Source organism: Pelodiscus sinensis, unplaced genomic scaffold (genome assembly GCF_049634645.1).
Source record: "Pelodiscus sinensis isolate JC-2024 unplaced genomic scaffold, ASM4963464v1 ctg50, whole genome shotgun sequence".
In the NCBI taxonomy this organism is placed as follows: Eukaryota; Metazoa; Chordata; order Testudines; family Trionychidae; genus Pelodiscus; species Pelodiscus sinensis.
Window position 1 is genome coordinate 894058 of NW_027465948.1, and position 17239 is coordinate 911296.

Genomic DNA, 17239 nt, shown 5'->3' on the forward strand with positions numbered 1-17239 from the left:
CTCCTGTCCCCGCGGTCTGTGTGACTGGAATCTGCACAATCGCAGCCGCACCGCACCTTGGATAAAATCCTTGGAGTGAACGCAAGGGCGATTGAGGCAGTAGCCTGTGGGCTTCTTTTGTGTGTTGCACTGGGCACCGCTCTGACGAACCCGAATTTCCTCCTTGTGTGATTGGTGTATGAAGTCCTCCTGTATGGGTAACTAGACATCTAAGCAGGGATAGTTCCCTAAAGGGACCCTGGCTCAGTTTATATATTTTAGAAAGGGTCCGGACTCCTGTAAATTTCTGGAAAAATGATCTAGATTAACTCTGGGGGGATCCCAAAACTCAGTGGCCACTGTTAGGATCTTGGAACAAAGACCAAGTGGACGTCTTAAAAGACAAACTTGGCCTTCCCAAAACTAAATTGGCTAGAGGAGAGGTAGATAGCTTCATGCAGTGGTGGGACGAGGCAAATCTTAAATGAACTGAATCGAAGCTCGCCTCCCTTAAAAATTCTAATTATAAGAAAAAGCTTTATTGGAAACCTCCTCTCCCACCACCAGACCGAGCGCTTCCCTTTACCCCGTCCTCCAAGAAGACTCAGACCGGTCCCACTTGAAGCTATAAACCCTGGACCCACATGGAGCTCCACTCGATTTTAAAAGGTTTTCCAAAGCCCCAGGAAAACCCTACCAAATTTGCAGAGGAATTTTGCTAGTGTGCAATGCCTATGAACCCTCTGAAGCAGACCTCCTGCAACTGTGTAAACTACTTATAACCCCGTAAACAGCAACAAAGAAAAAAACCCGGGCAACTATCACACAGACTGACTGATGGTTTTTTTGTTTGGTTGGTTGGGTTTTTTTGGGTTTTTTGGGATACAGCAACCAGGTAAAAATGGACAGGGCACCCTGGCGCATGCGTTTGTTAATAGCCTCTTATCTGCTATTAGCAGTATGTTAAAGCAAATAAGTGTTGGATGGGAGGCCAAGACCATGGACAAATTGCAAGCAGTGGCAGAGCATTGCCACTGCACTCTAAAAAGAAAGAGAAGCAGTCCTCACAAAAGTTGATAGCTCTGCAAATACAGCATTATTCAGGGCAGGGCAGACAGTACTGGGAATGGGGAGGGTACCAAGAATGGGGATAAGGTCAGAGAAGGGGTCGTGGCACCGGGTTTTTGGGATTTAAAGGTTTCAGCTCCGGTCATATCCACCCTGTGGGAACAAGGCATTATTGTCCCCTGTTCCAGCCCCTGTAACACCCCTATCCTCCTCCCAGTTCGAAAAGCTGATGGTAAATCATGGCGGTTTGTTCAGGATCTTCAAGCTATTAACTGCATTGTTGTACCCACCTTTCCTGTAATCCCTAACCCAGCAACTAATCTGGCTTCTATCCTGCCAGATGCAACTCATTTTACTGATGTTGATCTGTGTTCTGCTTTCTTTTCTGTCCCGGTTCACCCTAAGTCCCAGTATCTTTTTGACTTTTCTTACAAGGAGCAGCAGTATGCTTCCCAAGGGGTACACAGAAAGCCCGTCTTACTTTTCCCAAGCATTAGCCAAAGACCTTGTTGACCTGGTCTTCCCCTCTGGGTCCACATTGGTCCAATGTGTAAATGATCTACTCTTCTGTTCCCCTTCATTATCTGCCTCAGAAACTGACTCTTTAGTGCTTCTCACTGCCCTCCCAGCCACCTTAGTGTTACCTGACTACTGTAAGCCTTTACCCTTTTCTGCCACGAGCAATCTGGTTGTGCACTTGGGGTTCTTACTCAGGAGCATGGTGGCAAAAATCGTCCAGTAGCTTATTTCTCTGCCACCTTGGATCCTGTTGCCCAAGGTCTACCCCCCTGTCTGTGCGCTGTGGCTGCCGCGGCACGCCTAATTGAAATGTCTGAGTCCCTTGTCCTCCGCTCTCCTGTTTCTCTCATGGTCCCTCACTCTATAGATACTCTCCTGCTACAATGTAATACAGCTCACCTTTCCTCCGCCCGCCTCACTTTTACTGCTTTCGGCTTCGCATATCACCATTAAGTGCTGTTCTCAGTTGAACCCTGCCACTCTCCTTCCTCTGTCTAATGACGGTGAACCCCACGACTGCCTTGCAAGTGTCTCTGCTGTCACCGTCTCATGCCCCGACCTTTCTGATGTCCCTCTCTCTAACTCCGACCTTGTGTTATTCACTGACGGTTCCTGCTTTAGAGATAGCCAAGGTCGTCTCCTCGCAGGATACGTTGTGGTATCACTCTCTGAAACCCTAGAAGCTGCGCCTTTACCTTCTGTGACCTCAGCACAAGTCGCTGAACTAGTTGCCCTAACCCGCGCTTGCTTTCTGGCTGAGGGACGCTCCGCCACCATTTACACTGATTCTCGATATGTTTTTGGGGTTGTACATGACTTTGGCACCCTCTGGCAAGCTCGGGGTTTCCTTACCTCTGCTGGTACCCCTATCAAGAATGGCCCCTACATTGCTGCTCTCCTGTATGCACTCCCATCTGCATTAGCTATTGTTAAGTGCCCTGGTCACTCCACAGCAGATACTGATGTTGCTAAGGGTAATGCTGCCATAGAACCTTCCCCAGGTGCGTTTCTCGGTTCCCTTTCTGTTTCTGTACCACCGCAGTCCCTTTCTAAAGTCACCCTGCTCCTGGTTTTTGATCTGAGGAAGTGGGTCTGGCCCACGAAAGCTCATCATCTAATAAACCATCTTGTTAGTCTTTAAAGTGCTACATTGGCCTGCATTTTGCTTCACCTGCTCCAAGACTCTGCCTCAGAAACAGAAAAAGACTCCTGGGTCGCCCAGGGTTGCTCTCTACACCCTGATTCCCTTTGGCGCCCCCTTATTGGTGCCTTTGTGGCCCCCTTTTCGCTCTACCCAGCTCTGGCCGCCCTGCTACACGGCGTTTCGCATGTCGGAAAGGAGGGTATGATCTCTGCTGTAACTAAGGCAGAATGGTGGGCCCCCCATTTCAGCTCTTTTGCAGCTCACCACTGTGCCGCCTGTACCACTTGCCAAAGCTACAATGTTGGCAAACCTGTAAAGGTAGCTCAAGGGTTCTGGGGCCTGCCCCAAGCACTGTTCTTGCATTGGCAGCTTGATTTTGTACAAATGCCTGTGTGTCAACTATATGAATTTATTTGGGTTATGGTATGCTTATTTTCGGGTTGGATTGAAGTCTTTCCTTGTTGCAAAGCTGATTCGCTGTCTGTTGCCAAATGTTTGTTAAATGCCTGCCAAAGAAACTCCTGCCACTCTGTCCAGTGACCGGGGTACACGTTTTACTGAACAACTTGTTCAGCACCTGGATCGTGTGTTACATGTCACACACCTGCTGCACTGTCCCTACCATCCCAAAGACATAAACTAAGTCCTTTTGAAATTGTTTATGTGAACAATGGCTACCATTACTCCAGTCTCAGACTTGAACTTGACTCACAGTACACTCCTTCAGTACTGCAAGGGACTAATGCAAGCTGTAAGTCACTTCCATTCACAGGTTCGAGCCGCCTGGCCGACAGAACCCACCTCGGATGCCTGCCACACTCTCGAGACAGGTGATTGGGTCTACGTACGACACCACCAACGAAAACACGCCATGGAACCCCGGTGGAAGGGCCTGCATCAGGTGCTGCTCACTGCCCAGACGGCTGTTAAGTTATCCGGCATCGCAGCATGGATACAGGCTTCGCAGTGTAAGAAGGCACCATCCCCAGCGGACCAATCATCACCTCAGGACCATGCAGAGTCAATTTTGACTCCAGAAGAAGACGTAGAGGAACAGCCTGCAATACCTTACAACCTACGTTCGCGTAAGGATTGCCTGAAGCAGATGAGGACCAAAAGCAAGGCCCAAGAAGAAGCAGTAGTGAGCCTAGCGCCTGCTGCCTGGTGGACATAAAACCGTAACTGCGGGTCCCTCAGTGGAGGTTGTCAGAACCAAAAGGGTCTTGCCTCCAACATGTGCCTCTGGTGGGGCCTGTTCCTCGGCCACTGGTGTCTTAAGATCTGGGGAATCCACAATGACAATGACAATTCTTTTATCCACCAGCAAGTATGGATCGCTCAGACCCTTAATATCTCTAATTGCTGGGTCTGCAGCCACATTCCATCCCACTCACAAGCTGGTTCCTGTCTTGGCAATCCCACTTAATTCCCCAGGCCTCACCCGTTTAACAAGACATGGAACAGTAATGACACTTGGGAAGCAGTGGGAATAATTGTGGGAATAAATGTATCTAAACGGATAAGTGTGGAGGAGAAAAAAGGTCACTGGTGTTTGGTGTGTAATGGGACGGGGCTGAATCTGGGGAGGAGCAGTTGTCTCCAGCATATTGTAACATCAGTACAATCTTTAATGCCATGCAAATAACACCACTCCCCGTAAGGAGAATCACCGTGTGCCCTTCGGGGGATATTACTCCTCCTTTGTAGACACCTATATGGCAAAGGGGTGCAACCGACCCTTCCCGGCTTTGATAGGGCATCATTGGGTCTGTGGAACAAAGGCCTATACCACATTACCAGTTAACTGGTCAGGTATCTGTTATCCCGCCCAACTCTTCCCACAATTCCGAGTGTTAGAGTCCTTCCCATGAGAACGCCTCCGTAATTTTAGGCGAAAAAGAAGGGACTTGTCAGATGCCCAATGGTATGTGAATCACATAAGCCCTTTAACTTGGGAAGAGGCTATTGGTGGTTCCTTTGACCCACTTGGGGGAGTAATACATCATGCAAAAAGGCTTCTGAGGTTACAAACAGTAGTTAAAATCATGGAAAATGAAACTGGAAAAAGTTTAAGGGCCCTGGCCAAAGAAACAGGAGCGATCAGACAAGTGGTCCTCCAAAACCGTCAGGCATTGGATATAGTGCTGGCAGCAAAAGGAGGGACCTGTGCTCTCATTGGCAAAGAATGTTGTGTATATATACCAGACAACACCAATGATAGAATAGATCGCGCTAGCTACTTAAAAAAGATTGCATACCTTTCCAACGAAGAGCCAAGTTCCCTGTGAAAATGGCTAAGTAACTTGTCCAATTTCTCTGGCATAGGAAACTGGTTGTTTCAGGAAGCCCTGACTATCCTATTTGGAATCTTAATAATTTTTGTATGTTTTCAGTTAATCTCCTGTTGTATCCAAAACTGTGCAAGACATGTCACAGACATGTCCCCTCACCAGAGTGCTAATCTGATGCTTTTAAATATCACTAATGAACAAAAAGACAAAGATCGGTTAATGCAAGGAACCCAGTAATTGTTGGTCATAGGCGAGGCTTGACCAAAAGGAGGGATTGTGAAAGTAGAAAGAATTATACTGTAGGAGAAAGATGAATTGTACTGTAATAATTGAATAAGTTGAAGGAATTCTGTTTGTCTTTTAAGAGGAAGAAGAAAAGTATGTTAATGTTGATTGTAGGTATGCAGATCAAGGTGCTAGCCAATTTGGGCCTGAGTTTAACAGGAAGAGAAACATTAGGTGTTAGACAGAAAGCAATTCTAGATAATCAGGGAGATATAGCCAGGAGATTGCTGTGTGCTTGATATTGAAATGAAGATACTTAACCACACTAATAATGTGAAGTTTTGCCACACCCTTTGATCTTGTTAACTTGGCCTTTTGACTGTATAAAATCAAGGGGTTTGAACCTTGTATGGTACTCACATTTTCTGAATGCATTTTAGCAAAGCTTTGCTGAAATAAACAGAGCAGTCTGCCAAATCTGTGAGTCCTGTCTGACTTTGACACTTCCCAGGGTGCCCTGGTGGCCACTCCAGCCTCAACCAAGATCACTCCTCTCCTTCCTCCCTCCCCGGAGCCTTTAGGGGTTGACTCTGGCCACAGTGTCTGCGCCAGTTCCAAGCCTGCCAGGCCAGAGCCAGCAGTTACTACCCCTGACCCAGTGGCCCCCAAACATGAGCCAGCAAAGACTGGCAGCCAGCCCTCCACCACTCGCCAGGAGCAGTCTGCCAGCTCCCAGGAGCCTGACAGGGGCTGGAGAAGGCGGGCGCCTTCCTGGTCCAGGGTGGAGATCATGGACCTTATTCAGGTTTGGGGGGATTGCCCCCAATGTCCATGATCTCTGCACTAGAGAGAGGAATGCGGCCATCAATGGCAGGATAGCTGCCAGCCTGGCACTAAAGGCCACATGTGAACCCAGGAGCAAGTTTGCATGAAAATCAAGTTGGTCTGGAGAGCCCCCCAACCCTGAGCCTTGACCTTCCCCTCCCCTTTCTTCCCCTTGCTTCCTCCCCCCAAGTTTTCCCCCTCTCCTCTCCCCGCCTCTCTTCTCCTCTCTCCCGCCTCCTTTCCCCAGTCTCACCAGAGTTTCATTCTCCCCCCTCTTCCCCGGGGTTTTGTTAAATAAAGATAGTTTGTGTTCATGAAAATACGTGTATTTTATTTGACATCAGGAAGGGGGCTTAGGGAGAGGTAAGTGGAAGGACGTGAGGGAGGAATGAGGCACAAGCCCCCAGTGGGGCAGACCAGAGAGGCTCTGAGGGCTCCTCAGGATGGAAGCTCTCCCGCAGGGCCTCCTGGATACTGACAGCCCCCTGATGGACCTCTCAGATGGCAGCCTGCAGAAAGTTCAGACAGGTCCGCAGCAACGCGTCCACGAAAAGCACCAGAGTGCCCAGGGGCAGCTCTGGCTTCACGTTGCAGAGTGCTGTGATGTCCCGAGTGAAGGCAACCAGAGCACACAGAGACAAAATGGTTTCCTGTCCCTCATGGAGGTAGGCAAGCAAGCAGGGAAACCTGAGAACTGGCTGTCCAGGGGGGTGCCTTTAAGCACAGGCCTCAGACAGCCTCAGGCAGCAGCCACACAAAGTAACTCCTGACCTGATGCCCTGCCGGACCTGGTTATGTCCGGCCTTAAATGCGATTCACCGTCCACTCAGTGTGGACGTGCTATTTCGAAATAGCAAAACGCTATTTCAAAATGCATTTTGTGTGTAGACGCGCTATTTCGAAATAAGATATTTTGAAATAATGCTGTAGTGTAGACATACTCTGAAAGAAGAAATCAGGCCCCTGAGTAATTGAAACAGATACTTCAAAGAGTTTAATTGGAAACATGTGCACAGTAAATACAAACACTATATTATTTACAGGGGAGGGTTATTTACAGGTGACTGTTTGTGAGACACAGCATGGCCAGCACCTGAGAAATAAACTTAAAGAGTCATCAGCATTTGTACAATGCCCCTTAATAAATATAATAATATGGGTTGGGATTAAGCTGCTGGATATGGAATGGAAAACAATCTCCAAAACAGGAAACACCACAAGATTAGGGGAACTCCTATTACCTAATATAGTGAATTATCAGAAAGTGTCAATTCAACAGGGGAAAACACTGATCCTCTTCCCATATTCAGCCATTACAGGAAGATTCTCTCCCCATTGAGAACCACAGACAATGATATCCCAGACCCCCTCAGCCTTTTACCCTCCTTTGTTGTCTGGTGACTCCTCATAGGCCCAGAACCCAGGAGGGCAAGAGTAAAGTGCTGAGAGAGACTAGAAACCTAACTATTCAGGAAACTTTTTCTATGAGGTGGAGGATCATAGCCTCTAAATTTGGAGGACGAATGATATCTGCTGAGTACCTTCTTTGAAGGGCAGAGTGTTCTGAACTCCCAATATCATCAGAGGGAGTTTGAGGACACTCAGCAACTTATGAGACTGGACAATACAAGCACAGTTAAAGGCCCTGGATATCTAAAGGAAATCACCAAAATCCACAGTTAGATGCTTAAATGCCAATTAAAGCCACCCTTAGTGAATTCCCCCGGCATGTGTAATCCCCTAAGTAGTATAAGGGCCCTACCATCAATCAAACGTTAGCCCTGCCCCCTGATCCCGGAAGTACCACCCCCTGACCGCCAGAATTCCCTTCTCCCCTGTCACCAGAAGTCCGGCCACTGGATGGTAGTACATCCGGGTCAAGAGGGACAGCTGACCGGGTGTCATGTGACCCCCGTTAGGCCCGTCCCCTGTCACCGGAAGTCCTGCCTTTGGGGGTAATACATCTGGGGTCAAGAGGGGCAGGTGACCGGAAGTAAGGAGTGTCATGTGACCCCTCTAAGGACTCGCCCCGCCTCCCTCAACCAATCAGGAAGGGTTTTTCCCCTGTAGGACCGCCCCGCGAACCGCTTTAACCAAGCGGGTGGGCAGTTCTGGGACCGGATGACCCGCCCAGCAGTGGGTTGTGTGACCCCTCTAAGAACTTGCCCCGCCTCCCTCCACCAATCAGGAGGGGGTTTTTCCCTGTAGGACCGCCCCGCGAACCCCTTTGACCAATCGGGGGGCAGTTTTGGGACCGGATGACCCACCCAGCAGTGGGTTGTGTGACCCCTCTAAGAACTCGCCCTGCCTCCCTCTACCAATCAGGAGGGGTTTTTTCCCTGTAGGACCGCCCCACAAATCGCTTTGACCAATCCGGGGAGTGCAGTTCCGGGACCCGTTGACCAGACCGGAGACGGGTCGTGTGACCCCTCTAAGAGCTTCCCGTGACACCCTTTGCCAATCAGAGCATAGCACTTCCCCGTAAGTTCTAGCGCCACACAAAAGAGGCCATCTTGTTCCAAGAGCGCGTGTTTCAGAGAGCGTGCAAACGCTGCGCGGAAACATGGCTTCTTTCACCAACTTTGTTTTGGTGCCGAGAAGAAAGCGCTACATCAGCGACAGTTCCGAGGAGGAAGGAGAAGTTGAAGGGAGCCCTTTGACCCACCCGCTGATGGATACACCAATATCTGACACCGAAACCCAACCGCTCACGATGCAGCCAGACAAGCTAGATAGCCTGGAGGAAGAAGGTGCCCATGGCTCCCAGGAGTCGGACAAGACGCATGGAAAAGAAGCCAAATAGGTAAATGAAAGATCGAAGTTGGGGCATCATGGGGTTAGGAATCCGGGATTTTGTAAACTTTAAAAAAAAAATGACCAGAGCGTCTTACATTATTTCTTTCTGGCAATCTTTTGACAGCTTGACGATGCCTTTCTAGCTGACCGTCAGACCCCGGACAGCATTGCATCGGACGAGGAAGACGAACCGGGCCCACCTTGTTTTTGCTCAACACCGATACAAAGCATTGAAGAGAACGCCTAGGATGACGGCCATGAAGAATTCATGAGGTGGCTGTGCATTGACCTAGTTGAGCCAGTGCCACATCATAAGCGTAAAAAAGTTATGCGCTCTATTGTACGCATTAGTGTTTATACCGTCCTTAGTCACTGTCTTAGGGAAAAGCTTTTTGAGGACTGTGAGGGTTGTGTCATAAATGCGCCAGCCCAGCGGTACCATGACTGTTTGACTTGGACTCCAGAGGGTATAAACTGCAAGCTCCAGGGCCTATGTGCTGAACTGTGTTTGGAAATCTTATTAAATACTGTTATTGCCATAGGTCCGTGGTCCCCAACACGGTGCCCACGGGCGCTATGGCGCCCGCAGGGGCATTTGCATGCACCCGCCAGGTGCTCGGGGCTGACCTGGCCCTGGGCACATAGCGCGTGGCGCTTGCACGGGGGGGCGCGCCGGCCCCGGGCGCGCGGCGCTTGGCAGGGGGAGTGCCGGCCTCGGGCGCGCGGCGCTTGGCGGGGGGAGCGCCGGCCCCGGCCCCGGGCGCGTGGCGCTTGCGGGGGGAGTGCCGGCCCCGGGCGCGCGGCGCTTGGCGGAGATGAGCAATACTATGGGGTTCTGGATGTGAAAAAGTTGTTCGGAGCGAAAAATTATTGTGAGTTTTGCCACACAGTATACAGTCATGACCACTCTTGCAGGTATTGTTGCCGCCTCTGCTTGAGCGGAACGTGCTCAGACAGCGTGGGCGTGCCGCTGCGGTGTCCTAGCTGTATCTTGGAACAAGATGGCCTCTTTTGTGTGGCGCTAGAACTTATGGGGAAGTGCTATGCTCTGATTGACAGAGGGTGTCACGGGAAGCTCTTAGAGGGGTCACACGACCAGCTTCCGGTCTGGTCAACGGGTCCCAGAACTGCACCCCCCGAATGGTCAAAGCGATTTGTGGGGCGGTCCTACAGGGAAAAAAACCCTCCTGATTGGTAGAGGGAGGCAGGGTGAGTTCTTAGAGGGGTCACACGACCCACTTCTGGGCGGGTCATCCGTTCCTGGAACTGCCCCCCGATTGGTCAAAGCAGTTCACGAGGCGGTCCTACAGGGAAAAAACTCCTCCTGATTGGTGGAGGGAGGCGGGTTGAGTTCTTAGAGGGGTCACACGACCCACTTCTGGGCGGGTCATCCGTTCCCGGAACTGCCCCCCGATTGGTCAAAGCGGTTCGCGGGGCGTTCCTACGGGGAAAGCCCTTCCTGATTGGTAGAGGGAGGAGGGGCAAGTCCTTAGAGGGGTCACATGACACCCCTTACTTCCGGTCACCTGCCCCTCTTGACCCCGGATGTATTACCCCCAAGGGCGGGACTTCCGGTGACAGGGGACGGGCCTAACCGGGGTCACATGACATCCTTTTTTACTTCCGGTCACCTGTCCCTCTCGACCCGGATGTACTACCCTCCAGGGGCGGGACTGCCAGTGACAAGGGAGAAGGGACTTCCGGGGAGTCGGGGGGGGGGGTCTTCCAGGGTCAGGGGGCGGGGCTAATGTTTTATTGATGGTAGGGCCCTTATACTACTCCCCTACCCCATAGACAGCTAGCAGATATAGCGTTCAGTCTAGCTTCCCACCCAAGTATATGATGTGCAAGCTGGAAACAGAAGCAGGAGCTCTTTCTTCTATTTGTCTGTGCTTCATTCCCCGAGCTCTCATCCAGGTCAGATGTCTCTTAGGACCTGAGTTGCCACCAGCTGGACAATGGGACTTGGGTCATTCTGTAGGACCTGGAGAGCTGAAATGACAGAGAATATGACTCACTTTTCATATAGTCACCTATGCCTGCAGTAGCTGGAGATTTAGTACCAGTGAGTACCAAGCTACAGAAGCTCTCTGTACAAACAAAGCTTTAGGTTCCTCCATTGGGATCCTTCCAAGCTCCAAACTGAGATGGAGGAGGGGGGAGAGGGGAGACCCTGACCCTACCAGAAACTCATCCAATTGGAAGGTGCTCCATTGACTCAATAGCTTCTGCTTTTAAGTTATTTTACATCTCCTGACAGAAATAAATCTGATGGTGTGGAGTTTGGGGTAGCAAAAAGTGGCTCCCAGGGAGCCGATGGAGCCCAAAGAGTGGATCACACAGGTTGGGAAGAGGCATTGCCAGGGTAGCCAGGAGATGCACTGACTTATATCACACTGGCTGCAGTTTCCTCCAGGTACGTCTACACCGCAAAGTTAATTCAAAATAACAGCTGTTCTTTTGAATTAACTTTAATAGCATCTATACATGCAAACCGCTATTTCGAAATTAATTCGAAATAGCAGAGCGCTTAATTCAAATTTGGTAAACCTCATTCTACGAGGAGTAACACCAAATTTGAAATAGCTATTTCAAATTAAGTGCTGTGTAGACAATTAATTCAAAATAGGGGGCCTCCAGCCCTTCCCAGGGAGCCCTGGTGGCCACTCTGGGCACAACCAGGAAAACTTCCTCTCCTCTCCCCCTGGCCCCAGAGCCATTAAAGGGATAGACCCTGGCCCGTGCCAGATCCAAGCCTACCAGCCAAGAGCCAGCAGTGGCCACCGGGGCCCCTGAGCCAGTAGCCACAAAACGTGAGCCAGCAAGGCACTGGCAGCCAACCCTCCACTGCTCCTCAGGAGCAGTCTGCCAGCACCCAGGAGCCTGACAGGGGCTGGAGAAGGCGGGTGCCTTCCTGGTCCAGGGTGGAGATCATGGACCTTATTCAGGTTTGGGAGGGATGCCCCAGCATCCATGATCTCCGCACTAGACAGAGGAACACGGCCGTCAATGGCAGGATAGCTGCCAGCCTGGCCACCAAAGGCCACATGCGAACCCAGGAGCAGGTTTGCATGACAATCAAGTTGGTGCGGTGAGACCCCCAACCTTGGGCCCTGATCTTCCCTTCCCCCTTCTTCCCTTTGCTTCTCCCTTCCAACTTCCTCCTCCCAGGTTTCACCCTCCCCTCTCCCACCCACTCTATTCCTCTCTCCCACCTCCTTTTCCCAGTCTCCCCAGAGGTTCACCCTGTTGTTCAATAAACCCAGTTTCTATTTTTGAACATACATGTCTTTTATTTGACATCAGGAAGGGAGGCTAGGGAGGAGTAAGTAGATGGACGTGAGGGAGGAATGGGGCACGAGCCCCCGGTGGGGAGGACCGGGGTGGCTCTGAGGGCTCCTCGGGGTGGACACTCTCCTGCAGGGCCTCCTGGATCCTGACAGCCCCCCGATGGACTCCCTGGACGGTAGCCTGCAGCAAGTGCAGCTGGGCTGATGGCAACAACCCTACGAGACGCACCGGTGTGCCCAGGGGCAGCTCTGGCTCCATGTGGCCGAGTGCTGTGGTGTCCCGAGTGCAGGCACTCAGGGCACTCCAAGACAGGACTGCTTTGCTGTCCCTCATCGGGGTAGACAAGCGAGCGGGGAACCCTGAGAACTGTCTGTTCGGGGTGGGGGTAGGGTCCCGTGAAGCACGGAGCTCAGTTAGCCTGAGGCAGCAGCCCCACACACTATGTCCTAACCTGATGCCCTGCCAGCACTGGTTCCGGCCAGCCTGAACTTCGGTTCAGGGTCCACTCAGTGTGGACGCGCTATTTCAAAATAACAAAATGCTATTTTGAAATAGGTTTTGTGTATAGATGCATAATTCGAATTAGCTTAATTCAAATTAACTATTTCGAATTAAGTTAACTTGAATTAACGCTATAGTGTAGACGTACCTCTTTCAGAGCAGACTAAAGCTGAATCTGTCCTTTGATGTGTGGCTGATGCACTTCACACCTGTGGTATCAGTTACTGCTTGCTTGTCAGCTAAATTTCTTTATAACTCACTAATGAATAGGATTTCACCTGTATTTGTTACTTACAGGTCAACAGATGTTCCATGTCCAGCCATTTCATATTCTTGGTGTCCGTATGTTCCAGGATGATGCCTAAATAAGCAGTGTAAAATAAACATCAATAAAAAACCTTCTCTTGTTAAGTGCAAGGTGATAACATTGGCCCTTTGGCTTCTATTGTGGGTCTAAGGTGAGCTGTAGGCAAGAAAATACTAGAAAAGTTTAGCGTCCACACTGAAGAGAAGAAGAGAAAAAAATTAAGAATGTTTACATAAAACCTCATTTGCTTTAAACAATCTATGTTCCTCTTGCCACTGCTGTCAGTTAGTGGAGATATACTAGGATAGTGTATTAATCTAGTGGTGTGAACAAAGGGCTGGGGCCAGGAATAAGTGCGTACTAAGCAAGGATCTCACATGGATAAATTAATTAGGCCACAATGCTTGCCTGGCTTGCATGGGTGTGCTAAGGAAAGGATGGCACAGGGCCAAAGGGGAGGAATCTAGTGCTTCCTGGGCAAGGCAATCAGGAACCTGCAACAGCAGGCACTGTGTGGCGGTGGCCTGCCTACCTCCCAGTGATGAAGCACCAGTAAGGAACAGTCAACAACACTGAGCTTAGGTCTATAGTTTGAGTCCACACTAACTCTGACTACTAAAAATAGAGTGCAGGTCAGATGACAGAAGCAGTCGGAGGAGCTAGCCACCTTGAGAACAGACTTTTGGGTTTGGATGGGATCATCCTTGGAATAGTTAACCCCTCCTGCTACTCCTGCCACAGCTACTCTATTTTTAGCACACTAGTTTGATCGGAGAATAAACATACCCTACGTGACAGTGTGCCAGCCTCTGCTACTAAATGACTGCGCCATCTCAAAGCATTCTATTGCAAATTACAAATTCCTCCTAACACCACACTGGAGAAGTAGGAGAACATTAACATCTCCATTTATGCATGAGAAGTCACAGCACGGAGAGATTAATAGTAGCTCAGTGCTGCACACAGGGACTTTTTCTGTCTACCTCAAAGGGAATACCAAAAGGGACACGGCACACTTTCTCTCACCAGCTAACTTGGCTGCAACTGCCCGGATCTCTTCCCAGCTGCTGCAGAAGTATGTGATGGTGCTTTTGTAAAAGTTCTCCAGTAGCTCAGCCTTCTCTTTGGCCTAGAGAAAATCAGGGACACATGAGCTCTCTCTGGCTAGAAATGCCCTTTGACTGCCAACACATGGCTTTACAAACCACAAGTAAACAGTCTGTGTTCCTCTTGCCACTGCTGTCAGTTCTTGGACTCACTCAGACTTTTTTTTTAATTTAAACAAGTAAATAAAAGAAAGGACAGGAGGCTGTGTAGAAGTGGGGAAAGTGGGAATCTATGGCAGATTTACATTCCTCTCACCCTCAGTCCTGTATCCCACTCTAATAGGGTACGTCTACACTACAACGTTAATTCGAACTAACTTAGTTCGAATTACTTAATTCGAACTAAGCTAATTAAAACTAACGGATCTAGACTAAAAAACTAGCTCGAATTAGCGTTTTACTAATTCGAACTAGCATGTCCACATTAAGTGGACCCTGAACCGGGCTTAAGGATGGCCGGAAGCAGTGCCGGCAGGACATCAGAGGAGGACTAAGAGCGTGGAGATGCTGTCTCAGGCTAGCCGAGGGCTGTGCTTAAAGGGTCCCAACCCCCACGCCGGACAGACAGTTCTCAGGGGTGCCCCGCTTGCAAAGCAGTCTTGGCTTGGAGTGCCCGGAGTGCCCACACTGGGCACATCACAGCACTTGGCCATCAGACCGGCTGCACTTGCCGCAGCCTGCCATCTGGGGAGATGGGGCAATTGGGGGGCTGCAGGAGAGCTTCCACCACAAAAGCCCGCAGAGCCAGCCCAGTCCTCCCCATCGGGGGCGCGTACCCCATTCCGCCCTCAACTCCTTCCACTTACCCTTCCCTAGCCCCTCTTCTTGATGTACAAAATAAAGGACAATTGTGTTCAAAAATGGAATCTGTCTTTATTGAACAAAACTGGGGGAGACTGGGAAAAGGGGGTGGGAGAGGGGAAGAGAGAGGGTGGCAGAGGGGAGGGCAACTAAAATGATCAGGGGTTGGGAACAGGTCTCACATGAAGAGAGGCTAAAGAGACTGGGACTTTTCAGCTTAGAAAAGAGGAGACGGAGGGGGGACAGGATAGAGGTCTCTAAAACCAGGAGTTGGGTGGAGAGGGTGCATACAGAAAAGTTCTTCATTAGTTCCCATAAAGAAGGACTAGAGGACACCAAAGGAAAGGAATGGGTAACAGGCTTCAAACTAGTAACAGAAAGTTGTTCTTCACAAAGCACAGAGTCAACCTGTGGAACTCCTTGCTGCAGGAGGCTGTGAAGGCTACAACTAGAACAGAGTTTAAAGGGAAGTGAGATCAAGCCATGGAGGTTGGGTCCATGGAGAGGTATTAGCCAGGGGGTAGGAGTGGTGTCCCTGCCCAAAGTTTGTGGAAGGCTGGAGAGGGATGGCACGAGACAAATGGCTTGGTCACTGTCTTCGGTCCATCCCCTCCAGGGACCCTAGGGTTGGCCGCTGTCGGCAGACAGGCTACTGGGATAGATGAACCTTTGTTCTGACCCAGGATGGCCATTGTAAGCTCAGGGCTCAGGGTCGGGGGTCTCAGTGGACCACCTTGATTTTCATGCACTCCTGCTCCTGGGTGGCCAGGCTGGCAGCTCTCCTGCCCTAGCCGGCCACCTTCCTGTGCCTAGTGCGGAGATCGTGGACGAGGTCCACGATGTCCGCACTAGCCCAGGAGGGAGCCCGCCTTTTGCGGTCCCGGGCAAGCTCCCAGGACCCGCCAGCCTGGTCCCGGGAAGAGGGGGAGGGCTGGGAGGCATCGGGTGGGTGGCTCGATCCGCACCAGGTGCAGGGTCTGCCTGCTGGGTGCTGGCAGGCTTGCACCTGGCATGGGCACCGTAGCCATCCCGTGCCCCTTTAAGGGGTCCGGGGCCGGGAGGGGGGCATACGAGTTTCCCTGGTGTTGGCCGGAGTGGCCACCAGGGAAACCTGGGGGGGGCTAGCCTCCCACTAGTTTGCATTAAGGGGCTACACAGCCCTTAATTCGAACTAGTAAGTTTGAACTAGGCTTAATCCTCGTGGAATGAGGATTACCTAGTTCGAACTAAGCGCTCCGTTAGTTCGAATTAAATTCAAACTAACGGAGCGCTAGTGTAGCGCCTATGAAAGTTAGTTCGAACTAACGTCCGTTAGTTCAAACTAACTTTGTAGCGTAGACATACCCATAGATACTTCCATTGCCCATCACACATTCCCCCTGCTTCTACACCACAAGCCTATGCTGTCAATAATCTCATATAATTCTATAGGTCACTCACAAGGTGTCTGCAGATATCCATCTGGAGCTCCTCAGGGTTCAGCTCGGTTCTCCAACTAAGATGCTCATTAAGTATAGTTTGGAGCCTCTTCAGTCCCAAAAATGGGGCACAGAGATGAAATGTAGCTCTGCACTCCTGAAAAAGAGGGTTGCACCATTGAATTGTTCCATAACACGTATTGTGCTCATTCAAATGGAACTCATGTCCTTGACTGCTCATCTACCCCAAGAATAAAAGGGATTCCCCTGAAGTAATAGACAGAAAATATGCCAGCATGACTTTAATAGGGGGAAAGGGATTCTACTTCTGGAGTATTGCATCCAATTCTGGGCACCCCATTACTTAAAAAATGTTGATACATTGGAGAAAGTCCAACGGAGGGCAACAAAAATGATTAGGAGGCTGGAACACATGATTTACAAGGAGAGGCTGAGGGATTTGGGATTATTTAGTCTTCAGAAGAGAAGAGTGAGGGGAGCTTTGATAGAAGGCTTTAACTACCTGAAGGGGGATTTCAAAGAGGATGGAGAGAGGCTGTTCTCAGTGGTACTAGATGACTGAATGAGGAGCAATGGTCTCAAGTTACAGTGGGGGAGGTCTAGGTTGGATAGTCGGAAAAACTATTTTACTAGGAAGGTGGTGAAGCACTGGAATGGGTTACCTAGGGAGGCAACGGAACCTCTAAATCTAGAGTTTTCAAGTCCTAGCTTGACAAAGCCCTGGCTGGGATTGTTTAGTTGAGGCTGGTCCTGTTTTGGGCAGGAGGTTGGACTCAGTGACCTCCTGAGGTCTCCTCCAAACCTATGGTTCTATGATTTTATAATACTGAAAACTGGAGATAGCAGCAATGTTTTTTCAGAACGGATGTAGCTATGAAAGCTGCTTCACTAGGCATAGCTGTGGTCTTTCCTCTGTTGTGGGGAGGCAGGAACGTGGGGTGCAGAGA

At 50.2% G+C, this 17239-nt stretch overlaps 1 protein-coding gene across 1 annotated transcript; it reads right to left on the reverse strand.

The window, feature by feature from the left end:
- Positions 1–10639: 10639 nt before the first annotated feature.
- On the reverse strand, positions 10640–16407 carry LOC142825311 (maestro heat-like repeat-containing protein family member 1). Its single transcript, XM_075917253.1, has 4 exons — positions 16294–16407; positions 13973–14075; positions 12935–13000; positions 10640–10839 (listed from the first exon to the last, which is right to left on the reverse strand). The coding sequence occupies exons 1-4, from the start codon at positions 16312–16314 to the stop codon at positions 10766–10768; spliced, it is 264 nt and encodes an 87-aa protein (XP_075773368.1). The 5' UTR covers positions 16315–16407; the 3' UTR covers positions 10640–10765.
- Positions 16408–17239: the final 832 nt, after the last annotated feature.

Coding starts and splice junctions, on each gene's coding strand:
- LOC142825311 (XM_075917253.1), bottom strand. CDS start 16,314: ATGGATATCTGCAGACACCTT. Junction 13,001..13,972: donor AGTTGCAGCCAAGTTAGCTG/GTGAGAGAAAGT, acceptor CTGCTTATTTAG/GCATCATCCTGGAACATACG. Junction 10,840..12,934: donor CATGGAACATCTGTTGACCT/GTAAGTAACAAA, acceptor CTGTCATTTCAG/CTCTCCAGGTCCTACAGAAT.